Here is a 26,776-nt window from a genome sequence, read left to right as displayed (position 1 = left end):
TCGATATACAGTGTGGACAGAAATAATCTGAAAAGTTTTAATGGTGTTGCATGGTACGTTTCACACAGAAATAATTTTAAGAGAGAAATTCGATATGCTGTGCTGTTTCCTATTTAATTAGCATTGAAATTAGCAAATCAGGCCATTGCTTGCACAAATTCAAGTGGCACACCAGATACACTCAATGTTTAAATAAGTTCAGAAAAAATTTGGCCCATACAAATTATTGATTCTGTTGTTGTTTCTATGAATGTGTATTTACTAAATAATGTATTTGACAGGTCCTGCATCTGCTGTTCCTTTTTGCAACATCATATTACAATTCAAAGTGGACACTCCAGGTGCTTCAAACTCTACTGAGAGAAAAATACAGGGGTTGGACAAACATGTGGAAACACCAAAACCACAATAATTACCATGCCTAACATTATGTAGAAAAACTGTTGGCTTTCAGCCATCTCAGAATGGATAAATAAAGGTCCTGTACAGTTTTCCTGTGAAATACTGGCAAATTCAGGTGGAAATTATGGGGGTGGATAGCAGTCACGCATCCCTCTTTCCTATACAGACTATGAAGGCACAGTAATGTTGATATCTGGTGACCGTTGTGGCTAGGGGAGATGTGACACTTCATTCGTATGCTTACAGAATGAGTCCTGGATGATTTGAACTGCATGAACAGGGTCGTCTTGGAACACAGCATCACCACTGGGGAACAAACATGTACCATGGGATGGACTTGATCGACCAAAATGGTCATGTAATCCTTGACAGTAATGCGACCTTGCAGAGTAACCGTGTGGCCAATGGGATAGCATTATATGGCAGCCCAAATCATCACTGAACTTCCACCCTGTTTCATTCTTGGTGTGTAAACTTGGCCAGAAGTTGAAAACAGTGTGAAACATGAACCATCTGACCAAGTGCCATTCTTCCATTGCCCCATAGTCCATATTTTACAGCTTCAGCACCATGTTTTCTTGTTATGGACATTTGCATCTCTGATGAGTGGTTTTGGAATTCCAGTTGGCCTTGCAGTTCCCTACATATGGAGCTCCCTTCATGTTATTTTGGTGCTGCCAGAGTTCATGAGGGTGACATACAGTTCTGCAGTGAGTTTCGCAGATGACGTCCTCTTATTTTTCATTACAAGCCTCTTCAATGACAGTTCATCATGATCACTCAGCAGAAACATTTGTCCCCATTGTGACTTAGTGGCAGATGTTTTTCTGCTTTCTGTGTATGAGGTATAAGTCTTTGGTATGGTGCCTCTTGAAACACCAAACACTTCAAGCTTCCGAGGTAATAGAAGCACCCACCATATGAGCACCATTAATTTGCCCATGTTTTAATTCACTTAGCTCTGACATAATGTACTCACAACTACACAGAACATGTTTCTGGCCACAACTAACACTTGCAGTGTATTGAGAACATTGCACAGGTGCCATTCATGGTCAGATACAGCAGCACAACATTCAGGCCTGGCTAGCATCTACATTTATGTGCAAGCTCACATTTCTCGCATGTTTCTATATTTTGTCCAGCCCTTGTACGTGGTTTGCAGGGGTGCTGATGTATCTCGGTAGATGACATCACCTGCATAATGAGGAATATTTGAAATAAAATTGCAACATCTGTTGCTGTGTACACTGTAGAAAAAGAATGAACAATAATAAGATAAAATATCAAGAAATTCTTTGAAGGATGTTGGAAGGTATCTAGACAGCGGCGTTAGTGAAAGAAGAGTGCACAATTGAATAAGTGCATTTAAAAATAGATATACACCAGTCACTGATAAGCCTTTCTCTAATTGTCCCAGCACAACCGTTTCTGATGAGAATGACCAGATTCATGAGAAACAGTGTATTTATTTGTAAATTTTGGCCTGTGACCTGATGCCATTCTCGGATCCGTTTATATCATTGTTAAGGAGGTGCATAGCGGGTGCTTAAAATGCCCAGTGTGAAATAAAAGCTGATGCAAATGCAGTCTGCCACATCCTTTACCGAGTGAGGTGGCGGAGTGGCTAGCACACCTGACTCGCATTTGGGGGGATGATGGTTCAATCCCGCGTCCGGTCATCCTGATTTAGTTTTTCCGTGATTTCCCTAAATTGCTGTAGGCAAATGCCGGGATGGTTCATTTGAAAGGGCACGGCCGACTTCCTTCCCCGTCCTTCCCTAATCCGATGAGACCGATGACCTCGCTGTCTGGTCTTCTCCCCGAAACAACCCCAACCCCACATCCTTTAAAAGTGTGTTGTAACACTGAAATAGACAGCTACCTGGTACACATGATCGCAAGAGACAAAAGGTGACTGCATTATTAATTGCTAGAATGCATAAAGCGGATTTCAGGATGGCAGCACATGCTTCATCCAGCTGAGTAAAAGCTCATCCCTCTCCTCTGGTGGTCAGATCCTCTCTTCTGAGATGAGTGGACTGATTTTGTAGCACCACAGGGTGTTCGGTAAGTTACTCCCAATTTTTGAATTACTGTCGCTTTATTATCAGTTATGTGACAACAGCTAAATACCGTCATTACAAACAAAAGACCTCAAGTTGTTCCCCCCCCCCCCCCTCCCCCACCCACCTGAGCCCCACATTAGTGACACATCTGTTTAATCAGTTCGATAAGCTAGTAACTCTTCATCTAACATGTTGTGTGGAACATTTGTGAGCCAAATATTAGTGTTGCTTGCAGTTTATTCAAAGTCTTCTGATTTTTCAGAATAAATTGTGCACTTTGCAGTGGAATGTGGGCTGTTTTGAAACTTCCTGGCAGATTAAAACTTTGTGTCAGACTGGGACTCAAACCCAGAACCTTGCCTTTTGCAGATAATGGCCTTATCAGTTGAGGAGGTGTTCATGCGATTCATGACCTGCCTTCACAGCTTCAGACAATGTTTGGCACATACTTCTAATCTTCCAGATAGTTCCTTTGGTTTTTGTCAGTGTACTTCTTCCATTGTTCATCCACAATGAAAACAACTGATCTGCGAGCCAATCATTTGTGTGGGCTGAAGTGTCTGGACTAGGCCTTGATAGGCAAGAACTGGCTGCCAGTAGACAAGGAACAAGAAAACATCTATTGTAAACAGCATAAAATATCACAATGCTCTGTGGGTTGCAAGTAATTAAGTCACCAGAAAAAGACACAACACTTGTTAGCACAATAAACTGTCCATTGCCCGCTTGCGAGTGATCTGTGAAAGGTTTATATTAGTTGTGTGTGACAAACCAAGTTCACTGAACATAACACAGGCAAAAATCTGTGTCAGGAAGAGGACCACTTTTTTTAATCACTGTCCTGTAGCACTAATATGGTAAGAAGCTGGTGAATTCCAAAGTCCTAGCACCAGAGCTCTGTTAGACCAAAGTCAAAGAGTTGCTTCATGATGGAAGGCTTTCAGCTTGAGGTTAGCTCCTAAGCTGGCAGTCTCCAGATTGGAGTGTTGGTATTGACTACCAGGTGCTGCCCATAAGACATCTTTAATATGGTGCCTGTAGAAGTGTAAGTAGTGGTATATTTGTGAACATGAACATGTGATAGGCAAAGCAAATAGGTCTGTCCTGGCTGTAACTCCTAACAGCAGTGTGGCTGTCATCTGTCGTGAAGTAAGCGCCTCCAGTCACAGTAGCGGAGTCTATAGTTGCCCTTGACAACATGCCGTTGATGCTGTTGTTGTCCAGAACAATTATTATTTTGATTCGTGCTGCCATGATCCCTATTATGATTCATGCTGCCATAGTCCCTATGAGCTCATTTTCCAGCTACCTGTGGTGCTGTCTTGTCTTGCTGGTGAGCTATGTGACCCAACATAGCATCCCCCGCCCCCTCCTCCTCTGGAGAAGAGACAGTTGATTATCTTATTGCCACAGAGGCAAGAGTCACTGTTGTCGTCACAAAAGGAAACGGTGATCTGGAGCCTTCAGTGTCATGGCTATGAGAACGGGGATAGTGGCAGCAGTCCATGACATTTTGTTGGGCAAGCTGGTGCCAGATTGGCCAGTGGGTGTCTGTTTCACGGGCGGTTGATGCAGCAGCTGAAGGAGCTCGCATTGGGACACAGGAGAAGTTGCTAAGTCAATGCACATTGAGCCTTGTGAGGGCATCGTTGATCTAAGTGTTTTGCAGGATTGTGACTGGTCTGGCAGCTTTACCTTGACCATAGCTCTGCTGAGGAAGTGGGTGATGTTTTCTGGAACCCATCAGTGCTTATCCTGTAGAACGTCGTCACCCACGTGTCATCGTGGATCATATAGTGCTGACAATGAGGCCTTTGGGAAAGGGGTCTCTGGAGTGAAGGCTTCATAATCGATAACTAGGAGCACTGTGGTCAGCCATGCAATCTCTCTTCTGGTCTCACCCCATCCTGTGGACTAGACAGTAAGATCCCAGAAAAAATGTAAGCACATTGTCAGTACTGTGGTTCTGTTGCAATTTCACCATCTGGGTCTTGAAAGTCCTGATGAACTGTTTTGTCCAGCGATTTGATGCTGAATGAAACTGGGCTGCATGAACCGGTTGGATACCATTCTCTTCACAAAACTGGCAGAATTCCATAGATGTAAATTGAGGTTCATGTCAGTCACCATGGTTTCAGATAGGCCTTCAATGAGGAAAATGCAAGACAGCATTTGGGCAGTCTTGGCATTTGTTATGGGTGCATTTGCAAAACATAAGAAAATTTCTTCACAGCATCCACCAGTATGAGCCGAGATTAACCCAGAAATGGTCTGCAAAGTCAAGATGAGGTCTGGACTACTGTGTCATTGCCAGAGGCAAAGGGAAATGTTTGCACACTGGGGCTGCTTGATTGCACTGGCATAGCTGACAAGTCACAAGCATGTATCAATGCCTTTCCAAAATATGTGCTTGTGAGCCATCCATTTGGTGATTATTGTTCCCCAGTGACCTTGTTATAGCAAGTTTAACACACAGTGTTACGAAACATTAGGGATGATAACTCTAGTTTTTCCATTTTCATTGTCGAGGAGAAGTACCCCATTTAACATGGAGAGTTTGTGACAATGATGCCAGTAAATGTGCACTTCTTCATGTTACAGGAGATTTTTATCAGTCAGCCACCCATGTTGCACAAATGTCACGATGTTTTGCAATTGTCTTTGCATTGCTTGGAAATTATGCGATGACAGTATCCGACTCGAGGTCTGTATGAAAACATACGTCTGGTGCTACATCGAATCATGGATCTAGCCCCACTGGGACACTATGAAGTGTGTTGGCATTCACATGCTGCATCATTGAATGATGTGGAATATTATAAGTGTATACAGATAATAACAAGACCAAACATTGAAGTCATCTCACTGTTTCAGCAGTGACTAGGCTGAAGGCTTCTCATTGGCACTTAAAAATGGAGGAAAGATGAGGGATGGGAGAACTGACCTATCTCTCTCAGCTGCTAGTTTCGCTGCTACCCAGTACAAGGTCATTCGATATATATTGCAACACCATCCTACAAAACAAGTAATTCACATAGCATATGATGATATTTAGAAGTTTGGGAGGGCTTTTTTTTTTCCTTCCTTTGCGTGATCATCCTTGCTGTTTAGCATTCTTCTCTACTTCTGCTGGGAATGTACTGAAACCCACAGGAAGCTGGGCTACCATGACCAGAGCTTCAGTTCAGTTTCTCGGTAATACCTTCCCATCTTCTCAAAGAAAACCCTCTTGAGTTTATGTGACATTGCATCTTCTGAAGGTTGCATGGTGTGCTTTCATGGGAAAGTTGTTTTCAAGCACTATGCAAGCAAGTACAGCCAATTCCAGAGATTCGAAACAATGTCCTTGAAAATTACATGGGACATGTTTGGCCTATAAGGTGGTGTGGAACTATCTGGATTGTTATTGTTGTTGTGGTCTTCAGTCCAGAGACTGGTTTGATGCAGCTCTCCATGCTAATCTATCCTGTGCAGGGTTCTTCATCTCCCAGTAACTACTGCAACCTACATCCTTCTGAGTCTGTTTAGTGTATTCATCTCTTGGTCTCCCTCTGCGATTTTTACCCTCCACGCTGCCCTCCAATTCTAAATTGGTGATCCCTTGATGCCTCAAAATATGCCCTACCAACCGATCCCTTCTTCTAGTCAAGTTGTGCCACAAACTCCTCTCCTCCCAATTCTATTCAATACCTCCTCATTAGTTATGTGATGTACCCATCTAATCTTCAGCATTCTTCTGTAACACCACATTTCGAAAGCTTCTATTCTCTTCTTGTGTAAAGTATTTATCGTCCACGTTTCACTTCCATACATGGCTACACTCCATACAAATACTTTTAGAAAAGGCTTCCTGACACTTAAATCTATACTCGATGTTAACAAATTTCTCTTCTTTGGAAACGCTTTCCTTGCCATTGCCAGTCTACATTTTACATCCTCTCTACTTCGACCATTATCAGTTATTTTGCTTCCCAAATAGCAAAACTCATTTACTAGTTTAAGGGTCTCATTTCCTAATCTAATTCCTGCAGCATCACCCGATTTAATTCGACTACATTCCAATATTCTCATTTTGATTTTGTTGATGTTCATCTTATATCCTCCTTTCAAGACACGGTCCATTCCGTTCATCTGCTCTTCCACGTCCTTTGCTGTCTCTGACAGAATTACAATGTCATCAGCGAACCTAAAAGTTTTTGTTTCTTCTCCATGGATTTTAATTCCAACTCTGAATTTTTCGTTTCTTTCCTTTACTGCTTGCTCAATATACAGATTGAATAACATCGGGGACAGGGCACAACCCTGTCTCACTCCCTTCCCAACCGCTGCTTCCCTTTCACGCCCCTCGACTCTTATAACTGCCATCTGCTTTCTGTACAAATTGTAAATAGCCTTTCGCTCCCTGTATTTTACCCCTGCCACCTTCAGAATTTGAAAGAGAGTATTCCAGTCAACATTGTCAAAAGCTTTCTCTAAGTCTACAAATGCTAGAAACGTAGGTTTGCCTTTCTGTAATCTATTTTCTAAGATAAGTCATAGGGTCAGTATTGCTTCACGTGTTCCAACATTTCTACGGAATCCAAACTGATCTTCCCCGAGGTCGGCTTCTACCAGTTTTTCCTTTCGTCTGTAAAGAATTCGTGTTAGTATTTTGCAGCCATGGCTTATTAAACTGATAGTTCGGTGATTTTCACATCTGTCAACACCTGTTTTCTTTGGGATTGGAATTATTATATTCTTCTTGAAGTCAGAGGGTATTTCGCCTGTCTCATACATCTTGCTCACTAGATGGTATAGTTTTGTTAAGCCTGGCTCTGCCAAGGCTGTCAGTAGTTCTAATGGAATGTTGTCTACTCCTGGGGCTGTGTTTCGACTTAGGTCTTTCAGCATTCTGTCAAACTCTTCATGCAGTATCATATCTCCTATTTCATCTTCATCTACATTCTCTTCCATTTCTATAATATTGTCCTCAAGAACCTCGCCCTTGTATAGACCCTCTAAATACTCCATCCACCTTTCTGCTTTCCCTTCTTTGCTTAGAACTGGGTTTCCATCTGAGCTCTTGATATTCATAAAAGTGGATCCCTTTTCTCCAAAGGTCTCTTTAATTTTCCTGTAGGCAGTGTCTATCTTACCCCTAGTGATATGTGCCTCTACATCCTTACAATTGTCCTCTAGATCCCTGCTTAGCCATTTTGCACTTCCTGTCGATCTCATTTTTGAGACGTTTGTTTTCCTTTTTGCCTGCTTCATTTACTGCATTTTTATATTTTCTCCTTTCATCAATTAAATTCAATATCTCTTCTATTAGCCCTCGTCTTTTTACCTACTTGATCCTCTGCTACCTTCACTATTTCATCTCTCAAAGTTACCCATTCTTCTTCTACTGTATTTCTTTCTCCCGTTCTTGTCAATCGTTCCCTAATGCTCTCCCTGAAGCTCTCTACAACCTCTGGTTCTTTCAGTTTATCTAGGTCCCATCTCCTCAAATTCCCACCTTTTTGCAGTTTCTTCAGTTTTAATCTACAGTTCGTAACCAATAGATTGTGGTCAGAGTCCACATCTGCCCCTGGAAATGTCTTACAATTTAAAATCTGGTTCCTGAATCTCTGTCTTGCCATTATATAATCTATCTGATACCTTCAGTATCTCCAGGGTTCCTCCATGTATACAACCTTCTTTCATGATTCTTGAACCAAGTGTTAGCTATGATTAAGTTATGCTCTGTGCAAAATTAAAATTCTACCAGGCGGCTTCCTCTTTTATTTCTTCCCCCCAATCCATATTCACCTACTACATTTCCTTCTCTCCCTTTTCCTACTATCAAATTCCAGTCACCCAGGACTATTAAATTTTCGCTTCCCTTCACTATCTGAATAATTTCTTTTATCTCCTCATACATTTCATCAATATCTTCGTCATCTGCGGAGCTGGTTGCCATATAAACTTGTACTACTGTGGTAAGCGTTGGCTTCGTATCTATCTTGGCAACCATAATGCGTTCACTATGCTGCTTGTAGTAGCTTACCTGCATTCCTATTTTTTTAATTCATTATTAAAGCTACTCCTACATATCCCCTATTTGATTTTGTATTTATAACCCTGTATTCACCTGACCAGAAGTCTTGTTCCTCCTGCCACCAAACTTCACTAATTCCCACTGTATCTTACTTTAACCTATCCATTTCGCTTTTTAAATTTTTTAACCTACCTGCCCGATTAAGGGATCTGACATTACACTCTCCGATCCTTAGAACGTCAGTTTTCTTTCTCCTGATAACAATGTCCTCCTGAGTAGTCCCCGCCCAGAGATCTGAATGGGGGACTATTTTACCTCCGGAATATTTTACCCAAGAGGACGCCATCATCATTTAACCATACAGTAAAGAAAAATTACGGCTGTAGTTTCCCCTTGCTTTCAGCCATTCGCAGTATCAGCACAGCAAGGCTGTTTTGGTTAGTGTTACAAGGCCAGATCAGTCAATCATCCAGACTGTTGCCCTTGCAACTACTGAAAAGGCTGCTGCCCCTGCAACTACTGAAAAGGCTGCTGCTGCTCTTCAGGAACCAGACGTTTGTCTGGTTTCTGAACAGATACCCCTGCATTGTGGTTGCACCTATGGTACGGCTATCTGTATCGCTGAGGCACGCATGCCTCCCCACCAACGGCAAGGTCCATGGTTCATGGGGGGGAGGGGGGGGGGCTATCTGGTTTGAGAACTGTTAAAGAAATGGTTAGTTTCATCATTCTGCAAGGAACTAACAAAAAGCCATCACTATAATTGGAGACGAATGCCTAGATTTCAAATACTGTCAATAAAACCAATGCTTCACACAAAGATCCATATTGAAATCATTAAAAGGTCATCATATAAAAATACTCCCATTTAATCTCAGTGGCTAACGGAGACACGACTGTGCAAGGTATGAAAACAGAGGCCGTCAAACCTCTTCCAGTAGTCATTGAGGAATCTTATAACAGTGAAAAAGATTGTGTACTGCTGGTACATGTGCGGCAATGGCTCAGAACCCAGTGATTCTCTAAACTTTCACAGCAGTTTTTATAGTTGTAGGTAACTGAACTTCTTATAGTTGCAGTGTTTATTCTAAATATTGATTGCATCATAATTGTTTCGCATTTGTAAATGTTCTGTTTCTTTAAAAATCTAATGCAATAATTGAAACTCGGTTGTTCGTTAAGCATGAAGTGTGAATGCTATAATGTCTCAATGTAAGTGACTTAATAGAGGAATAGATTAGAGGAAGAGGTACAAAGCAACATAATTAGCTATAGACAATTTTTATTATTAGCTCATAGTATATGTTTAGCACTTGGCTCTAATTTAGAGATATTTTGTTTTGTTTTTATTTTGTGATTAACTCCTTAACTAAACAGTTCTGTTAAGCTAATTCCAACTTCATACTATAGGTAGCTCATATGTGAATGGCTTGCCACACGGGAAAAAATGTTTGTTGTTGTGGACTATTAAAGTGTGATTTACTTCAAACCTACTTAGTATTTTAACTGAAATGGAATAATTTCTTGTTACTTTTACACTGTAATGAATTTTTGTATGTGAATCTAGTCGGATGATGATCAGGAAAATTACATGTTGAACATGTGTACAATTGTCTGTTGTTGCTTCTTAATTTTGAAAATTTCGTTTCCATTAACCAAGTATACAAGTCTAATACAATTCATGAGAAGAAATGAAGTATGTAAAAAAAATTGGATTTTATAATGTATTACATTTTTTCATGATAGGCATTTTGCTGTTTAATCAATACGTGCTTTACTTTTCGTATATCCAGAGAAACAACTTGACAGTGTTTATGTGATGACCACATACTCTGAGGATAACCAAAGCATTAGTATATCCCTCTTTGTCTCTGTGTATCAAAAATTCATTTACAGACTGACTTGTTTTAAAACACAAACGTTTTGTTGAGTGCATAAAATATGTATCTGAGTAAATGTCCCATGTGTATGGGACAGTCAAATTAAAATGAGACAGATGGGAAAAAGAGTGAGTAAACTGCATTATTCTTGATATTTGATTTATAAGCATAAGACTGTGGTGCAAGGCATGATTCTCTGCCTAACATTTCATCTTCCTCTGTTGGAGACATCATCAGAGGCTGTAATGACTCAGAAGGCTGTTACTGACACAAACAAGCTCAGCAAGCCAAACTGTTCATCATACTTTCTCCAACAGTGGAAGACAAAACGTGTCTTAGCCCCATAAATAAAATACCGGCACTAACACCCATTCCAGCCTCCATTTTATAAGTAAACTGGCAATTACTTAAAAAATAATCACCATAACTATTACTACATTTATCCCAATGTGAGTCAAGAAAATGGAAAAATGTTTGCAGTTGCCTACAGAACCATGATTGTGCCTGGGCATGCAACTCTTTGTCTGAAGCAAATCAACAGCCACAAAAGTCTTTCTTTGGGGTTCCAAAAATATGAAAATTGCATGAGAAGAGACTGGGACTATATGGAGGATGTGTAAAAACTTCCCAGCAAAACTTCTGCAGAGTAGTCAAAACAACCATGGCAACATGTGAACGGGCATTATGCTGCAACAGAATGATGCTGTCTGTCAACATTTCTGTTCATTTCGATCTGATGACACACTTCAATTTTTGCAGGGGGTCAATCTGTGTGATTCCATTATTGGCCCTGACACTTGCTCTCCAATCCAGAATGATGACAACGTGTTTCATCTGGAGCAGTGTAGAATACCTTTATATGTGCTACAGTGGTGTCGACATTCTATTCAACTTCTGGCTCTCCATTAGGCTGTGGGAAACCTACGGCACACAGATTTTCCAGATCTTCAGATGCTCTGTCATGATGGCATTAGTGGTACTGTAATTGATGCCCAACGTGAACCGAAAGTTGTCCACCATCAATCATTTCTTACTGCAGCATCCACCACACCAGTGATAGAAGGGGTAATGACACGGTGGGTCTGTCCTGGCCGACTGCTGTCTTTCAATGACACCCGACATTCTCAACATGTTTATTCCACTAAAACACACACACACACACACACACACACACCTGCACTATCAACACTCGCACTGTCTTGTCTCGTTTTCATTTGACTGCCCTTATATTATTCCTATCTGTTATGCCTTTTGTAATGTAGGAGACATGCAGAAATCTTAGCTCATAGATAGAGGAAGAAGGGACAAGTTTATCCATTCTCATCCATGAAGCCTACATTCTTTGGTAGGAGCAATTGGTGTCCAAATTGACTTTCAACCTTAACTGAATTCCTTTTGTGTCTGAATTTGTTGAACTAACACAGAGCCATAGCTATAGTTGGAGATGAATGCCTAGATTTGAAATATAGCCATAAAGGCAGTGTTTCACACAAACAACTGATTCATTCAGTATTGTTTGGTAGTCTTGAAAGACCTAATTACAGAATGATGAAATGTAATCTTATAAGTATTATAAATGCAAATGTTTGTGTGTGTGTGTGTGTGTGTGTGTGTGTGTGTGTGTGTTTGTCACTCCTTCATGCTGAAATGGGTGCAAAGATTTGGATGAAATTTGGAATGAAGATAGCTTATACCATGAATGTAGGCATTGGCTACCTGTCAGTTGGTTGGGAGTGAAAAAGAAATGCATTCCACTACAAATGAATACCCATACGTTATTCATCCAGCATTTGAGAATCAGAGCACTTAGTGACCAAATGTTACACACAATTTTAAACATTAGTGAAATTTTTCTTGCTGACAGCACTTACAAAGGGATGAAAGGCAAAAAAGTTTATCGCTTGCTGCATTTTCGCTATTCATGCAGTAAAACTGTAGCATGAAGCATGGCATTTTAATTTATTACTTCCTTACCACTAAGTGTATTCTTGACACATTTTGCAGAGTGTGTTCACATATGTCATGGAATGTACTTGTAAAATTATATCATTGTACGACACACAGTACAGAAGATAGAACATCATAAACATTGAGCTGTGTTATAATGAAACTGCAGGGTAAAATCTGCTAGACATTCAGTTAAGATATGTGTACAAATACGTGTGAAATACATTTGACATGTGCGTGTGCAGGTAAAGACGTGGATAAATAGCTCTTCCTAAATCCCTGGAACCATTTCAAACAAATTTGGTAGACAGATTAGCTATGATCTGGAAAGAAATTCTGTGGGGTGGGAACCGCGAGCCTCCTTTTGTGATGGGGGTGATAACATGGAGAGAGAAGGGGGAGGAGAAGATGGACAAATAAAAGATTGGAATAAATACGTATCTGGGCAACACCAGGTACTCTGCTATCTCTACGTATATGCAGAGAACGACATCTTAGAACATTGTTTAGAGACAATTATGATCTTTCCTGTGCTAATTGTGTTGCAGATACTCATGATATTATTTAATCCTTTTTCTGCCACAGTTTATAATTCACCACTCAGTCACGTGAAAATGTGTTCCGTGAAGTAAATGAGTGAGTTGTGCGTAACATGAGTTCTGTCAATTTTCCCCTTCATCTCCAAATTTGGTTGCTTTTTTCTGATATCGTGTGATTTGCTAGGCCACAAGTGGCTCATGCTGCAGGACTTCCAAGACATATCCTTTTGTGATGGTGCATGCATGTGGATAGTGAGTTTTAGTGTTAACATCTTTTTACAAATTACTGTTTAACCGCAGGTACACTGTGGGGCATTTAAGTTCTTTCTCCTTTTCAGTCACTGAAATTACATTTGTAATTTTCAGTTGGTTCCTGCGAGTTTGTTAAATAATTTTTTGATAAAAAGATAAAAACTATTTATGGAAACATCAAATTTTGACAACTCAGATGTCATCAAATTCTTAACTACAACAGGTTATAGCGAAGGAATAATATTTCTGATAACATTACATCTTTATCCTCATATAGTGGGCACTCAGAATGGTAGCATATTTCATCATACACTAAATCACTTAGTGAGTAATATTGTTTCCCTTTAATCAATGTATTTTTAAGCACAGATACAAATTCTACTTTCCTCAATGCACTGTATTTTTTCAGTGTACTTCAGCTTGTTTTAAGTTGTACAAAATGTTATGTTTACTTCATCAACTTGTACAACAAATTACAGAATACCCTTGAATGCTTCCCCTGCTTCACTAAAACTAACTTTCGTTGCTCTATTTTCAGTTAATCATCACAACAGTGCTATTAAAACAGTGTGTAGAAACTTTTATAACATGAAGATTTCTGTCGCTCTTTCATTTTGTGCGTGGCAGTTTCTTCTTTCCTTGTAAACTGAATCTCTTTGAGCTTGTTAATTTAAACCAAAATCAGGTAAATAAAAGCACAATACTGTATTGTCAGACGATTATTTGTTATTTCATAGGCATTTCCCAACTTTTGTTTTCTGAAGAAAAATATTGATGATCATTCTGAAAATCCAGTTTTGAAATTTGTAAGGTTGCCTTTGCTTATGTTGTCTCACAGCAGCTACATTAGTTTGAGTTCAGTTTTCCTGTCATGTGATTCAGATGTTTCATTAATTTTTTTTTTTTTTGCTGCAAAAATTGTGATATTAAATTGTACTAATTCCATATCATGACTGGCACATAGTAGCTTACTGTGAATTTTACTGTTTTTAGTTGCTATACAGTCAGTTTCTACCATTCCACATTAATTTGATTGATTAGTGTCATTTATCAGAAAGGTAAGTTCTTCACAATCTAGATTGGAACATACAGAGACGACTACTGCCACCACCACCACCACCACTACTACTACTACTACTACTACTACTACTACTTTTTAATCTTGCATTTCTAATTTAATACAAGTGGTATGTTACTTAACTATTGTAATAGAAATGCACTATGAAAACTCTCTAACTGTCTAGTTATATGATTGGATCATTAAGCCTCGTCTCATTACTTATTCGTATATTTTGAATATGTTTCTGCTTCTGTAGTGAAAAGTGTAATAATATTGAGCATCTTAATGCTTTATGCAGCATAATTATGTTTTTTATAATTTTTTATTTGTGAAGTTTTTTTCCTATGAACAAAGTATATTCATTCATCCTAAATTTATTTCAGTAATGGCATACATGGAAATGTTTGGGAACTGCACACATGGCAGCACAAGCGAATTCATGAGGCATTCTGTACATACATACAATCTCCTCCAAGCTGAGTGGCAGCAGCAGGAGCTCTCCCTATCATCAACACAATCCTGCTCATTCTCTCTTGTCTCAACAAGTCAGATATTTCCAAATGCAACAACATTTGGTACAATTGACAGGTAAGCTGATAAAGTCTTTTATACAAGTGCATTTTTAAATCTTTGCCTACATAATCTTCCTTGCCTAATTCAGCTTTAAATAAATCATAGCTAGGAATTTTAGCAAGGGTGAGCTACTTATCTCTTTACTTCCAATAATTAAAAGCAATTGCACAGTGACCAAGATGTTAGCAAGATATTGGGGAGAAATGTTACAAATTCCCATCCAGCCACATTGATTTAAATTTTTCATTGTTGTCCAAAATTGCTTCTGACATATACCAGGTTTGTTCCTTTAACTAGGCTGACTGCCTGTCACAACCTGCCTGATGTTGCTGGCCGTTCATAATTATCTCAGCTACAAAAATATATTAAACTCTAACATTCCTCTTTTTCTGTAGAGTATTAAAATTTTGCAAAGTTTATAGCTGGAGCGTCCTAAAAATAATTGTGCGAGTTCATCATGTGACAAACTCGTTTTAGCCAGAAGGTCTTTGAGATTATTTGACTGCCTCTGCAGGATACCACACAGAAAAAACACTAGCTGTCCAAAAGTTTTGAATAATGGCTTGCTGCAGGCATCTGTCCTCACTCCTCTGTTAAGAAATCCCCTGATCTAGACATCTTAAGCTAGTACTTCTATCAATGGGGGTGACAACCTAACTCAAATAAAACAAAAGTTGCATGTTTTCATGTGTCCAATAGATTGGCACACAGAGCCCGTGATGTTTGTTTTGAGGGAGACAAACTACATCATAACATGCATCCAAAATATCTTGGGATCGCATTAGACAGAACACTTTCTTTTAAGGAGTACTTGTCGTGAACATGTACTCAAATGCAGAAATAAGACCCATCATGAGCTCTGTGGCATTAGTTGGGGATTGTCAGTAGACACTCTTTGAGTATCGGAACTCAGATTAGTATACTCAACAGCAGAGTGCCATGCATCTGTCTTGCTTCATAGTCCATATCTGAAAAAGATAGGTGTACCACTTACCAAATCCAAGTGTTTTGTTAGTGGGTCTGTACAATCTACCCCACATACTGGTTACCTGTCAGTCATATTCCGTCTCCTAATGTCAGACTGAAGAATTTGCTTCTACATTAACATTGGAAGATTGTTGATAACCCTGGCCTTCCAATATTGAATGATGTATTCCTTGTGGAGGAAAGAACATTACAATAAAGACATGCCACTCTTATCGCAGCCAGGATTCTTGTTGAAAATGTCTCCAGTACGATCAGTGGCTGGAAACATTGCTGGAAACAAAACTGTCCTCCACAATTTCTAAAACTACACTGCATCCAAGAGGAGCCCCCTAGGTATGACCAGCCATGGGAAATTTGGACTACTCTGAATCGCATCCAAATGGGCCATGGAAGGTGCACAAACACTGTTCACAAGGGGGCAAATCATCATCACAATTTTGTGACTGGTGCAGAATGACAAACAGTTATCATGTCATATTAACATCTCCTGCATGTCTATACAAACGTCCTTTTGAAAGTATCCAGACATTCACAAGTGGAGTGATATGAAAGATCTTGATATTCTCCTATAGCTATTGTCATTTATGTTATATTATGTGGGAGAGCTTTGTTGAAGTGTTGATATGTAGTAGTTTTCTAATCTTTGTACATGTATAGCTATTCTTGTAATTCAAAAGCTGTTAATAAATGCAATGTGATAAATTAAGTAATTAAAATTGTGTAAGATGCATGCAGTAAATATGTGGAAGAGATTATATTTTCTGAACATAAGTAAACAACAAATACACATTTGTTTCCAAATATTCTTCTGTGGCACATTCCTCATTCTGTCAGAACCTTAACAGTTTGATTTATCTGCAGAGCATATCATCTTACTACATGTCGCCCTATAGTTCCCTGGTGACTCCATGAAAACATCTCTCTCCATAGTGAAGTAACATCATCTCCACTTCAATAGCTGCTGCTCCCTCAAATGGAACAATATAATTGCATTGAGGTGGTTTTTTTTAATTTTATTTTATTTTTTTTTTATTTTGTTTGTACGTGTTAGCAGAGTATATGCTGTGATGAACATTTTGTCTTTGTAAAATTCTGTGCCCAACCAGGTCGCACACAGAGTTTGCTTTTCTTTAGTGTCATTTACTTCTGTACATAGCTTCCAAGCTTCACAAAAAGTTGCACAAACACAAGGATTGTTCATGTGGATCTCATTGGTGTGCTAGTTCAACAGCACAGCAGGAGAGCATCTATGGAGCTTAGAAGGTATAAGCAGAAACCAGTGACAAGTTCAAATTTTGAGATGATCTGTGAGGTACACTTGTGTTAAATGGTTGGTGGCACACTGCTAACAAAAGTCAGGGAATTCACGGGCAAGCCGCTTTTGGAATCACAAATGTTAATCACATTGTCAGTCAGGGCTTTGACTAACTTTTGTGTGACTCAAAAATCATTCCAACTGTTCCCAAGGTATTGGGCCATCCCCTGTTGCTTCCAGCTTCATGTTCCTTTGGTCATATCCTCCTACAATCTGTTCTATCATGGCCTCCTTTAACTAGCATACTAGAATGTTCAGTTTGGCAATGCTGTACTCTCTGCTTTTTGTTGGCTGTTTGCTTGCATACAAAAGACTGATCTCTATGAGTATTTGTCATATCTATATTGAAATGGTGTGGTGTGTGCCTTATTTCAGTAGATTTAATTATAGCTTCGCTACATTTGTCTCTGTTTATTGAAATATTCCTTCAGTTTATATTTTAGTGAGTTTAAATACGTTTTAATATTTTTACATGTTAGACTGATGACTGGTTTCAACACACACTCGCCCACCATCCCACACACATAAATGGAGCTTAATCAATGCTTGCTAGCCACGGAATAGTATAGGACAGTCAAAACATGAATAAAAAGTGTTTTAGAAAACCCATACCTACCTCTTTCTACAAAATATTCCTTCCAATCCCACATTTTTGCCTAATGTTTGCATATCTATTATTACTTCTACACCAAATCAGAAACTAATATTCGTTCACAGCTGTGCACCAATTTTTTGTCCATTCCAGTTTACATCACACAATTGTCTGCTATCAATCTTGTAGAATTTTGTGTTACTATGTTACTTACCAGGGTAATCAATAGAAGACCTAGTATGTGAAAGTAGAGTGCCAAGTCAGTCTTGAACTTAAAAAAGATGGATATTCCTACTGGATCAATTTAAATATAGATTTCAGCTTTTGAAATTAAATTTGCTGTTTTGTGTTATTTGTCAAGAAGCTATGAGAAAAAGTAGTGACAAGGTTGCAGTTTCCAGTACTTATGCATTTACACACACCGGCAATACTTATTGTTTCTAAGATGTGTACTTCACATATTGCCTGTTCTGGTATTTCAAAAATGTGATCTTTGTTTTTCTTGGACTTTGGGATGTAGCTTTACCTTTACCAATTTACACTAAAAAATGAGGAGCCTGTTACATCATGACTGCATAGATTTCAGCTCTTGAAATTACATTTGCTGTTTTCTGTCATTTGTCAAGAAGCTATGAGAAAAAGAATAGAAATTGTATCCTAGCAGTATAAAAATCTGCCAGACTAAAGATTTGTTTGTTATGTAAGCCTACCTTTAAAAGCACTAAGTGATTGCCCCTAAACTAATAATCTGTGAGGAGCAAAGACGAAACAACTGATCATTGCCAAAATGAGCAAGGAAATCTTGGATCCATAAATTCAGTATATGTCATTCAATTTCACATTTTTCACAATGAATACTTGTTTGTAAATTGTAAGATACCCATAAAGCCCTTGCATGGAAAAACATCATGTGTCTGCAGTACAGTTCGCATCTGGCAAAACGCAATACATAACTATCAGTTATAGTACTGGTCATATGAGACAAAGGAAATAAGGTATTTTGGTGTCAGTAGTATCAACTTTGTGGCCGGACTGTAACTTGGTGTTCACAATAGACCTAGACTAAGTTATTTTCTTAACGGTAGAAGCATTATGATAAACAAGTATTAAAATGTTCAAAAGGCTACATTCATTATTTTATTTTAGTACTTATAGTACTGTATGATACCAAAAACATTGTAGAGGGTGGGGCAAATACAAGTGGTCTGGAGAACAGAGTTCCAGGGTACAAAAAATGGAGCAAAGGAAAGAAAATACTGTACTAACCTGACTACAGCAGATGTTGACAGTGACCATCATTCATCTCTTGAAACTTTTTGGACCCTGGTCAGTAACTTACTGAAGGCAGACCAAAGCTGGACTGCTGGAATTGCTGCAGTGTCATCCAAAATTTCCTGCTGCAGTTCTGTAAGACCATGAGGGTTGTTGCAATACACCTTAGACATCAGGGCTCATTCCGCAAAGTAATTACACATTATAGATCAGATGACTTGAGTGGCCAGCTAGGGCCACAACCAGACTAACTGCTAACTGCTCTATCAGGCATGAAGGTTGTGTAAATATGCTCCAAGGTTCAGCTGGCTGTATGGGCAGTTGCTCCATCCTGTTGGAAGTAACTGTAGGTCTTTTCTTCTTCTGTTAACGCTCTCACAAATGGCTTCAAAAGTTGGCAATTTAATGTGCTGAAGGCAGCATCTGATAAAAGAAGATGGGGACCAATAATGCAGCAGGCAGACACTAAACACCAAACCCCAACCTTCTGATCATACAATTGTGTTTTGTGGAAGTTATGTGGATTCTCCACTGCCCAGAATCTGTGATTCTGTGAATTGACATAACCACTCAGGTGAAACCAGGCTTCATCAGACATAAAGAATAGGTCCATGTCCAGTCCATTCACTGTTATCTCACTAAACAGCCACTCACAAAACTGGAGGCACTGAGGAGCATCTGCTGGCTTTAATGCATGAACAGCAGTCACTCCAGTCCACTCGACTGGGCCAGTTGTGCTTATGCAGCCCTGTACACCACATGAGTGTGGTAAGCTTTCTCTTACTTCCCAAGTTTTCGTGCCTGCAACTGTCATTTCTTAATATTGTGCAATTTGGGATAAGAGTATTGGCAAAAGTATTGTAACATTATGTTGATTGCACTGAAAGATGGGGTATGGCAAATAAGACACTGTTCTTTTGTAAAGCTTCATTCACTATTTTAAGTTCGCGATAGATGCTGAGATACTTTCTTTATTATTTTACTTTAAAAATGTGTGTTCAGAATGTGGCCTAATCAAAATGTGGCATCCTTTAAAGAAACATTTCCCCAACTCAAATGTGTCTTCTGATGGAAACACTTAAACCACCTCTGTTAAGGTCATTGAAATAGATGTTGGTAGTTGTACCACTAGCAGTGCACAAGAACAACTACTACAATCAACATGTTTGAGGGCCTTACATGTAACATAACTGATTACAGAAATAAGAAATGAGGACAGACATATCTACATCAAAACCTGTTGTATAATTTTGAGTTGCAATGGATCCCAAGAAAACATTTCTCTTAGGACACATCATCAATAGATTCCCTCATGTTTAGGAATTCTAATGAGATGACATGAATCTTCACTCTGCTGTATTTTGCAGAATGAAGTATTAAATGATTTTTTATCCTAATTTTTGTTTCAGATTCCAAATTCTTCTCTACTGAAACTTTGTAATTCCCACCTGACAGCTATCAGTATGAACTGAAATGCTATAGGAAGGCCAAAATTCAAGTTAGAAGTGGTTTATACAACCCATCTGTACCTCATTCTATAAAATATTCCCTCCAATCCCACATTTTCACTCAGTGCTTTCTTATGTGTAACAGTAATGCAGAAACTAATACTTGTTAACAGCTGTGCACCAATTTTTGTCTTTTCCCACTCACTTCGCATAATTCACTGCTATTAATCTCAAATAACTGAAGCATTACAGCACTACTCACTGAGGCTATCAGTAAATAACCTGGTACATGAAATTAGAATGCTGAGAGAGTCTTGACAAAGCCGCACATTCCTACTGGAAATGACACCTCAGTAGTTACAATGTGACAGTTTACATTACTTGTTATGCATTTATACACATTAGCACTGCTCATTCTTTCCAAGAAAAATATTTCAAAAATTGCATGTTGTGGTAGTCAAAAACTTGTTTGTTCTACATGGATAGTAAGTTTTCAAATTGCGTGTTAGAACATATGGTACCTTCAGTTCAGTTAAGGAGCATGCAGTTATTTCTTTAATGGTTTTAGCTACATGATGCATTGCCAAAAATGTGTCCTTAACACTCAAATTGTCCCACACCAGTTTAATAAATTGTTAATATCTTTGAAATGTTCATCATTTGCTGATTCAGTTAGCAATTCCGAAGGGTTCCTCTTTAACGTTACTTTCATTGGACTGTGAATTTTAACTATTTTCCATCATTTGCGAGTTATTTCAGAGGAGAGAGAGCCTTTTTATGAAAAATATTATCCTTTAAACTAACTTTATGTCTCTGCATATCACTGGAATTATCATATGATTAATCTGTAGTGCAGTTTTAAATAACAAATTTCTTTTAATTTTGTACAGGTATCTGATAACAGAAAATTTTGTCTATACATTTTCTACTGGATTATCAGAGCTAGGTAAAGCAAGTATTTTGTCAACATCTTTCAGATTCGATCAGTTGTTTCTAACGCATTTGTACAAAATCAAAAAAATCGAAAGTATGTGAACTGCAAGGTGTATTAAAGTAACTGATGGTTAATTGTTCAATATAACAAACATATTCCTGTTCAAGCAATACTTTGAAACCATAGCTTGAAATGAATGTCAGTAATTTCAAAGTAAGCTCCAATAACTCTGAACCTGTAAGATTACTCGCTGTAAATAAACTGACAGTTTCTTTCAAATGGTCAGTTGCAGATGAAATCAAGAAAAATCAGCAGTACAAGCAGGCTGATTTTCAGAAAAACTCATTATAGTGCCATTATGACATGAAAGCGTCTCATGAATATAAGTTTCATTTATCTGAACAGCACCATGCTTCTTTCTTCGTCACTTAATCTGTAGCAAGCTAATTGCAAATAATTCATGATTTCACTTGAAACATTAGAAGACAGATGGAGCTTTCCTGACATACTTCACATGTGTTCGAAATGTGGCAAAACTGAAATGTCATGTCCAAAAACATCATAGCTTGAGGATGACTGTTCATACAAAAGGAATGCAAAGGAAATTGTTTTGCAAGTGTAACATCTCTTCGTTTTGAAGAGAAGCACTATTTGTTAAAGCACAAAAAGCAGATGCTTATTTAATTTATCTTCTTTTTTCCAGTGCTCACAATTTTCATGCAGAATATCATTAGTAATTTTCCTGATCATGCCATTGTAATAGGGGGTCACTTCAACTAGCCAGGTATTGATTGGGAGTGTTATGCCATCAAAACTGGTGCCAGAGACAGGGAATCGTGTGGCATTGTTCTGGATGTCTTGTCTGAAAATTACCTTGAGCAGACAGTTAGAGAACCAACTCGTGAGGGTAAAGTCTTAGACCTCCTGGCAACAAACAGACCTGAACTTATCGAATCAGTTAACATAGAGGAAGGTATCAGTGATCGTACGACTGTGACAGCATGATGAGTCCTACAAGGAATGTTAAGGAAGCTAGGTAGATATATTTGCTCAGCAAGGGTGACAGGATACAAATTTCGGGATATCTCAGCAGTCAGCATCAAATATTTGGTGATGAGGATGAAGATGTGGAGAACAAATGAAAAAATTCAAAGTCATCGTTCAATATGCCCTAGACAAGTATGTTCCGAGTAAGGTTAGAAAAGTGCTACGTAAACAAAGAGCACTTCATCTCAGATTCAAGAGAAGTAAAGACAAACAAAAGCTGAAAGAAGTGAAAATGAGCGTAAGGAGAGCAAAGAAAGAAGCGTTCAGTGATTTCGAAAGTAAGACATTGTCAACCGACCTGAGTAAAGACCCTAAGACAGGGTATATACGACCCGGGACAACCGGGAGATCTGGGAAAAACCCGTGAATTTTTTCATCCGGGACAAAACCGGGAAAAACACAGGAATTTTTCGTTGTTTTAGTTTTCAGTTAAATTTTTGTAATTTTGACTGGTAAGAATTGATACTCTAACAGAAGATATTACTGTATCCCGCTATTGCAGAATAATACTGCAACAATAAAATGTGAACGAGAAAAAAAACAAACGAAAATGAAACATAAATTGTAAAGGAAATGTGCCATATACAACAACAAAACACAGTGCTCATACAAGCATTTGCCAACAGCAAAATGTGTCAAAGGCTTTAAGAAGACTATGCAATGCTTCATAATAACAAATTGCCTCCGATGAGCGTGGCATCACAACTGTTTACATTAAATTCATTGTAGCAGTTACGAGCAGGCTCATGTGCATGCGCAGTTGAGTGGCGTATGAGTAGTACCTTCTCCTGTTTCTAGCTACAGAAATGTGGCTGTTGGCTGAGTAAGCAGTCACAGCAAGGAGCTTGATGCAACCGGGAAAAAATTTTACTGCCGCGCACAAGCTACCAGTTTCACGCATGCACACCGGGCCCAGATCTATGATGGAGTGGGCGTAAGCCTAGGGAGCGATGACATGAGCAATTTGGTCCCATAGTAGAAAAAAGAATCATAAGTTGATTTTTGAATGCGTGTATAGTGCACGTGATGTCTCTGCCAGGGGAATCCTCGTCGCATCTAGAAATAAACTTTCCTGCAGGCAAAAGGGGACCTGACTATACAAGCGGAGCGGAGTAAAACCGAACGAGTGAACGCCAATCGCTGTCTGATTATGTTGTTGTTTGGGTTTGCGAATGATCTGCATTGCTATAATTACTAGGTAAATCCATAGATTCAGACTACCAGAGTGGAAATAAACGACTAACAGGAGTAACAGGTAAGAAAGATTATGTATTATTTTCTCGGTGTATCCAGGAAAATGAAATTTTGTGAGAAAATTTTTGGCCAGATGGCTATACTAGTAAGGGCCAGTTGTACAGTCCCCATCTAGCAGCTGCTTAAGTTCTATTGTGGAAGTAGCGCGGAAAATGGTTTGTACAAAGATGACAACGCCTAACCGGAGAATAATCAGGGGTAACTAAACTGGTGATTCTGGCAGGGTTAGTGAAGTTAACCAGCGAATAAGTTTTGACAAAGGCAGGAATAATTCCAGAATTAGTCATGACAAGACTTTGTTAGAATGAGGAAGGAGAAGGAATGGGGACATCACACAAATTAAGGAAGAATATAACGAGTCCAAATTTATATAAAAATCTTGTACTACTTCTTTTCGATCTCATGCTTGAGAAACTGGAGCATATGAATGAAACGTGAAACTATTTCCTGACGTAAAGGTTTTTGCTAGTAGTAGGCCTAATAGGCGTTTTATGTTGATCTTCGTGAATTATATTCTGTAGTGTTATAAAAATAACCATTTGTGCCAAGACAGTCTCGTTTATTTGGTGTGTGTTACAATTTCTGCAGTGTTAGAAAGGCCTATTTTGCTTTATCTAGCAGATAGTGACAAAATAGATGTAATCAAATCGAGAAACAACACCAGTCTTGGGAACTTTGTATTAACAGTTTACGCAGTATTAGGCAACGATATTTTGATTTTTCATGTAGCAAAACGTTCAATGAACTTTAGTTGGGGTAATAGATTCGTTCGCAGAAAGGAAAGAATGCTATGTAAAGCTGTAGCAAGATTAGAGAGAAAACAATGCTAGGAGCTAAGGATTGAAGAAATGTGTACTGTATTGCTTGTCTCTTGTCTTTACTGGTTTTATGTAGCCTATATTTAATTTTATGTCACCCAAATCAGAAAGTTATTAGCTAACAGGCAATAAAGAGTGCAAATTTTCTGAAGAATTCTTGTTCTCCCGATTACAAATAATTCCGTCCAGTATTAATTACGAGTTTTTTTAAAAAAGAGGGGCAGGATGTCAAACCAGGTGACTAGGAGCAGGAGAGGCACCACCGGACATTTTAATTTCCTCTGTCCTGAATATAGTTTGATGGCATCCAGTACAAAATATACACATTTCAATTTCATGGAGTGAAATACAGTGAAGTGTGATAGAAGACTGCTGTGTGAAGAGGGGTGGCACTGCACTCTGGCACACTTAAGACCAAATAACATGTCTTACATTTCCTTGAACATATAAGTTTTATGTATCAGACTCTTCAGAAAGATCTGCACTACAAATTGAACATATTTTTGGAAACTCGATTTTTAAAATTTTTGACGTATCTCAAATGCTTGAGGGAGGGGGGGAAGGAGCGGGGACGTCGCTATCTTAGTATTGCCCTGGTTCGGGAATATCGTAGATCTGGGGCTGGTGCGCAGAGCAGTCTGAGTTATAGTGGGGAAGTGTGTAGTCTCCAAGTGACCCGTGTTTACATTTAGTGATTTTGCTGTTTCCTCTTCGTTTACTGCTCTCACGTCAAGTGAAAATAAAATGGATTTCTGTGGCCGGGAGCTATCAAGTGAGTTAAAATACATTCACAGAATTAAGGAAGGCTAATATACGTTATTAGCTTCAGCTTTTATTTTATTTCCACTTTTCTGACAGCCATGCACTAACCACCTTATAGAATAGTGAAGTTACTTTTGTCGGTTTGCTAAAGAAATTTGGTTTTTAAAAATCTTTTACGCTGAGGCAGTCAGTGTGTTTGAAACAAAGTGTTTAGTTCCACACTATTGAGTAATTTCAATTGCTCGCTGCATTTCAAGTGCACATTTTCACCTTCTAGCATGTATGGCATTATGCCATCATAAAGAATCAAAAATGAGTCAATACAGTACTGGTACTCCAAGAAAATTTACGTCCCAAAACCCACACTGAAAAGCTCAATATCAGGCCGAGGCCTACTTCATTGGGAATCTGGTCATACGAATGTGCTCTATAATTATGCACTTTAAATGTGCCATTTTATTATTGTTCATGAAATTCCTATGTTCTTGGAGTATCCTCTATTGTCTTTTTTCTTTTATGACATAATGTAAGATCTTTTAATGTTTTACACGTACGAACATACGGGCTCCCTGCATCATAGAAGCTGCTAAAGGTCGGTGGTGCCCGTTATCTGGCACTCTTTGACGACTACTGAAACAAACCTATTTCTAACAGGTCGAGGGAAAATATTGCGAATGGTGGTTTGAAAAGCGTTGCTTTGAAAGTAAATTTCCTTTTACGCAATTTGACCTATGTGCGAGAATGTACGATGAATTTCTTAAATCACAGAGCGTTTGATGACGAGCCCAGAAGATCAGACATTCATGTCGTTATTATGAGCAAATTGATGTAGAGCTATGGGAAGTTCTCTCTTCTCTGCGGTAGCTAATTTATTTGTGGAAAACTTAAGGACAAGTCACTGGACTCTGCTAAAAATTTTACTGGCACATTTGTGTGATATATCTTAAAGTGTAACATGCGCAAAAAATATCAACATTATATGTGAAAGCTTTGCTTTTCTTGTAGCAACACTATGTATATAAATCTAACACATTAACTTTTCCCGTTTGTGTATCCACGCTACTTAACAGTGATATTGCTATTAGCTGACTACATCATGTGTCCTGTGGTCTGTATATCCGCTGTCATCGGCTGGCGGGATCACGTGGCATGAGCTATGACTGGCTTACAAAAGCGCACCATAATCTCGATTACAATGGTTCAGAAAGTAACATGCGGTGTTTGGTGGAATTCGAATTTATACTTTCGTAATACAAAAATATGCAGTGTACTTGTTGCTGCACATCAAAAATCTTTCCAAAAAGCGTTTTCTTCCCTGAGTTTTGTTTTTAAAAGTGCTGGGAAATTCTACGCCCGTGTATAAAAACATAATTATTCAAAGGATTGATAAGTTTTACAGTTCCGAGGGAAAATATAATGTCACTTAATAACACGGAAAAAGTGTGTTTTCATCTGGGAGAAAGTGTATTTTTAACTGGGAAATCCAAGAAAAATCCAGGAATTATTTTTCCTTGTCCACATATACACCCTGTAAGAGATTTTGATCGTATGTAAAATCAGTAAGTGGGCCAAAATCATCTATTCATTCTCTCAGCAACCACACCGT

At 38.7% G+C, this 26,776-nt stretch overlaps 1 protein-coding gene across 1 annotated transcript in view; it reads left to right on the top strand.

Moving 5' to 3' along the window:
- The window catches only part of LOC124721732 (guanine nucleotide-releasing factor 2), a 387,271-nt gene that overhangs the window by 284,754 nt on the left and 75,741 nt on the right, over nt 1–26,776 (top strand). The window contains exon 10 of the mRNA XM_047246831.1: nt 14,552–14,756. Within this exon, the coding sequence (XP_047102787.1) occupies nt 14,552–14,756 (205 nt within the window). The remainder of the gene's footprint in view (nt 1–14,551; nt 14,757–26,776) is intronic.

The sequence above is a fragment of the Schistocerca piceifrons genome, chromosome X (genome assembly GCF_021461385.2).
Source record: "Schistocerca piceifrons isolate TAMUIC-IGC-003096 chromosome X, iqSchPice1.1, whole genome shotgun sequence".
NCBI classification, from domain to species: Eukaryota; Metazoa; Arthropoda; class Insecta; order Orthoptera; family Acrididae; genus Schistocerca; species Schistocerca piceifrons.
The sequence above is the reverse complement of the archived record's forward strand: the minus strand, read 5'-3'. Positions and strand labels throughout refer to the sequence as shown.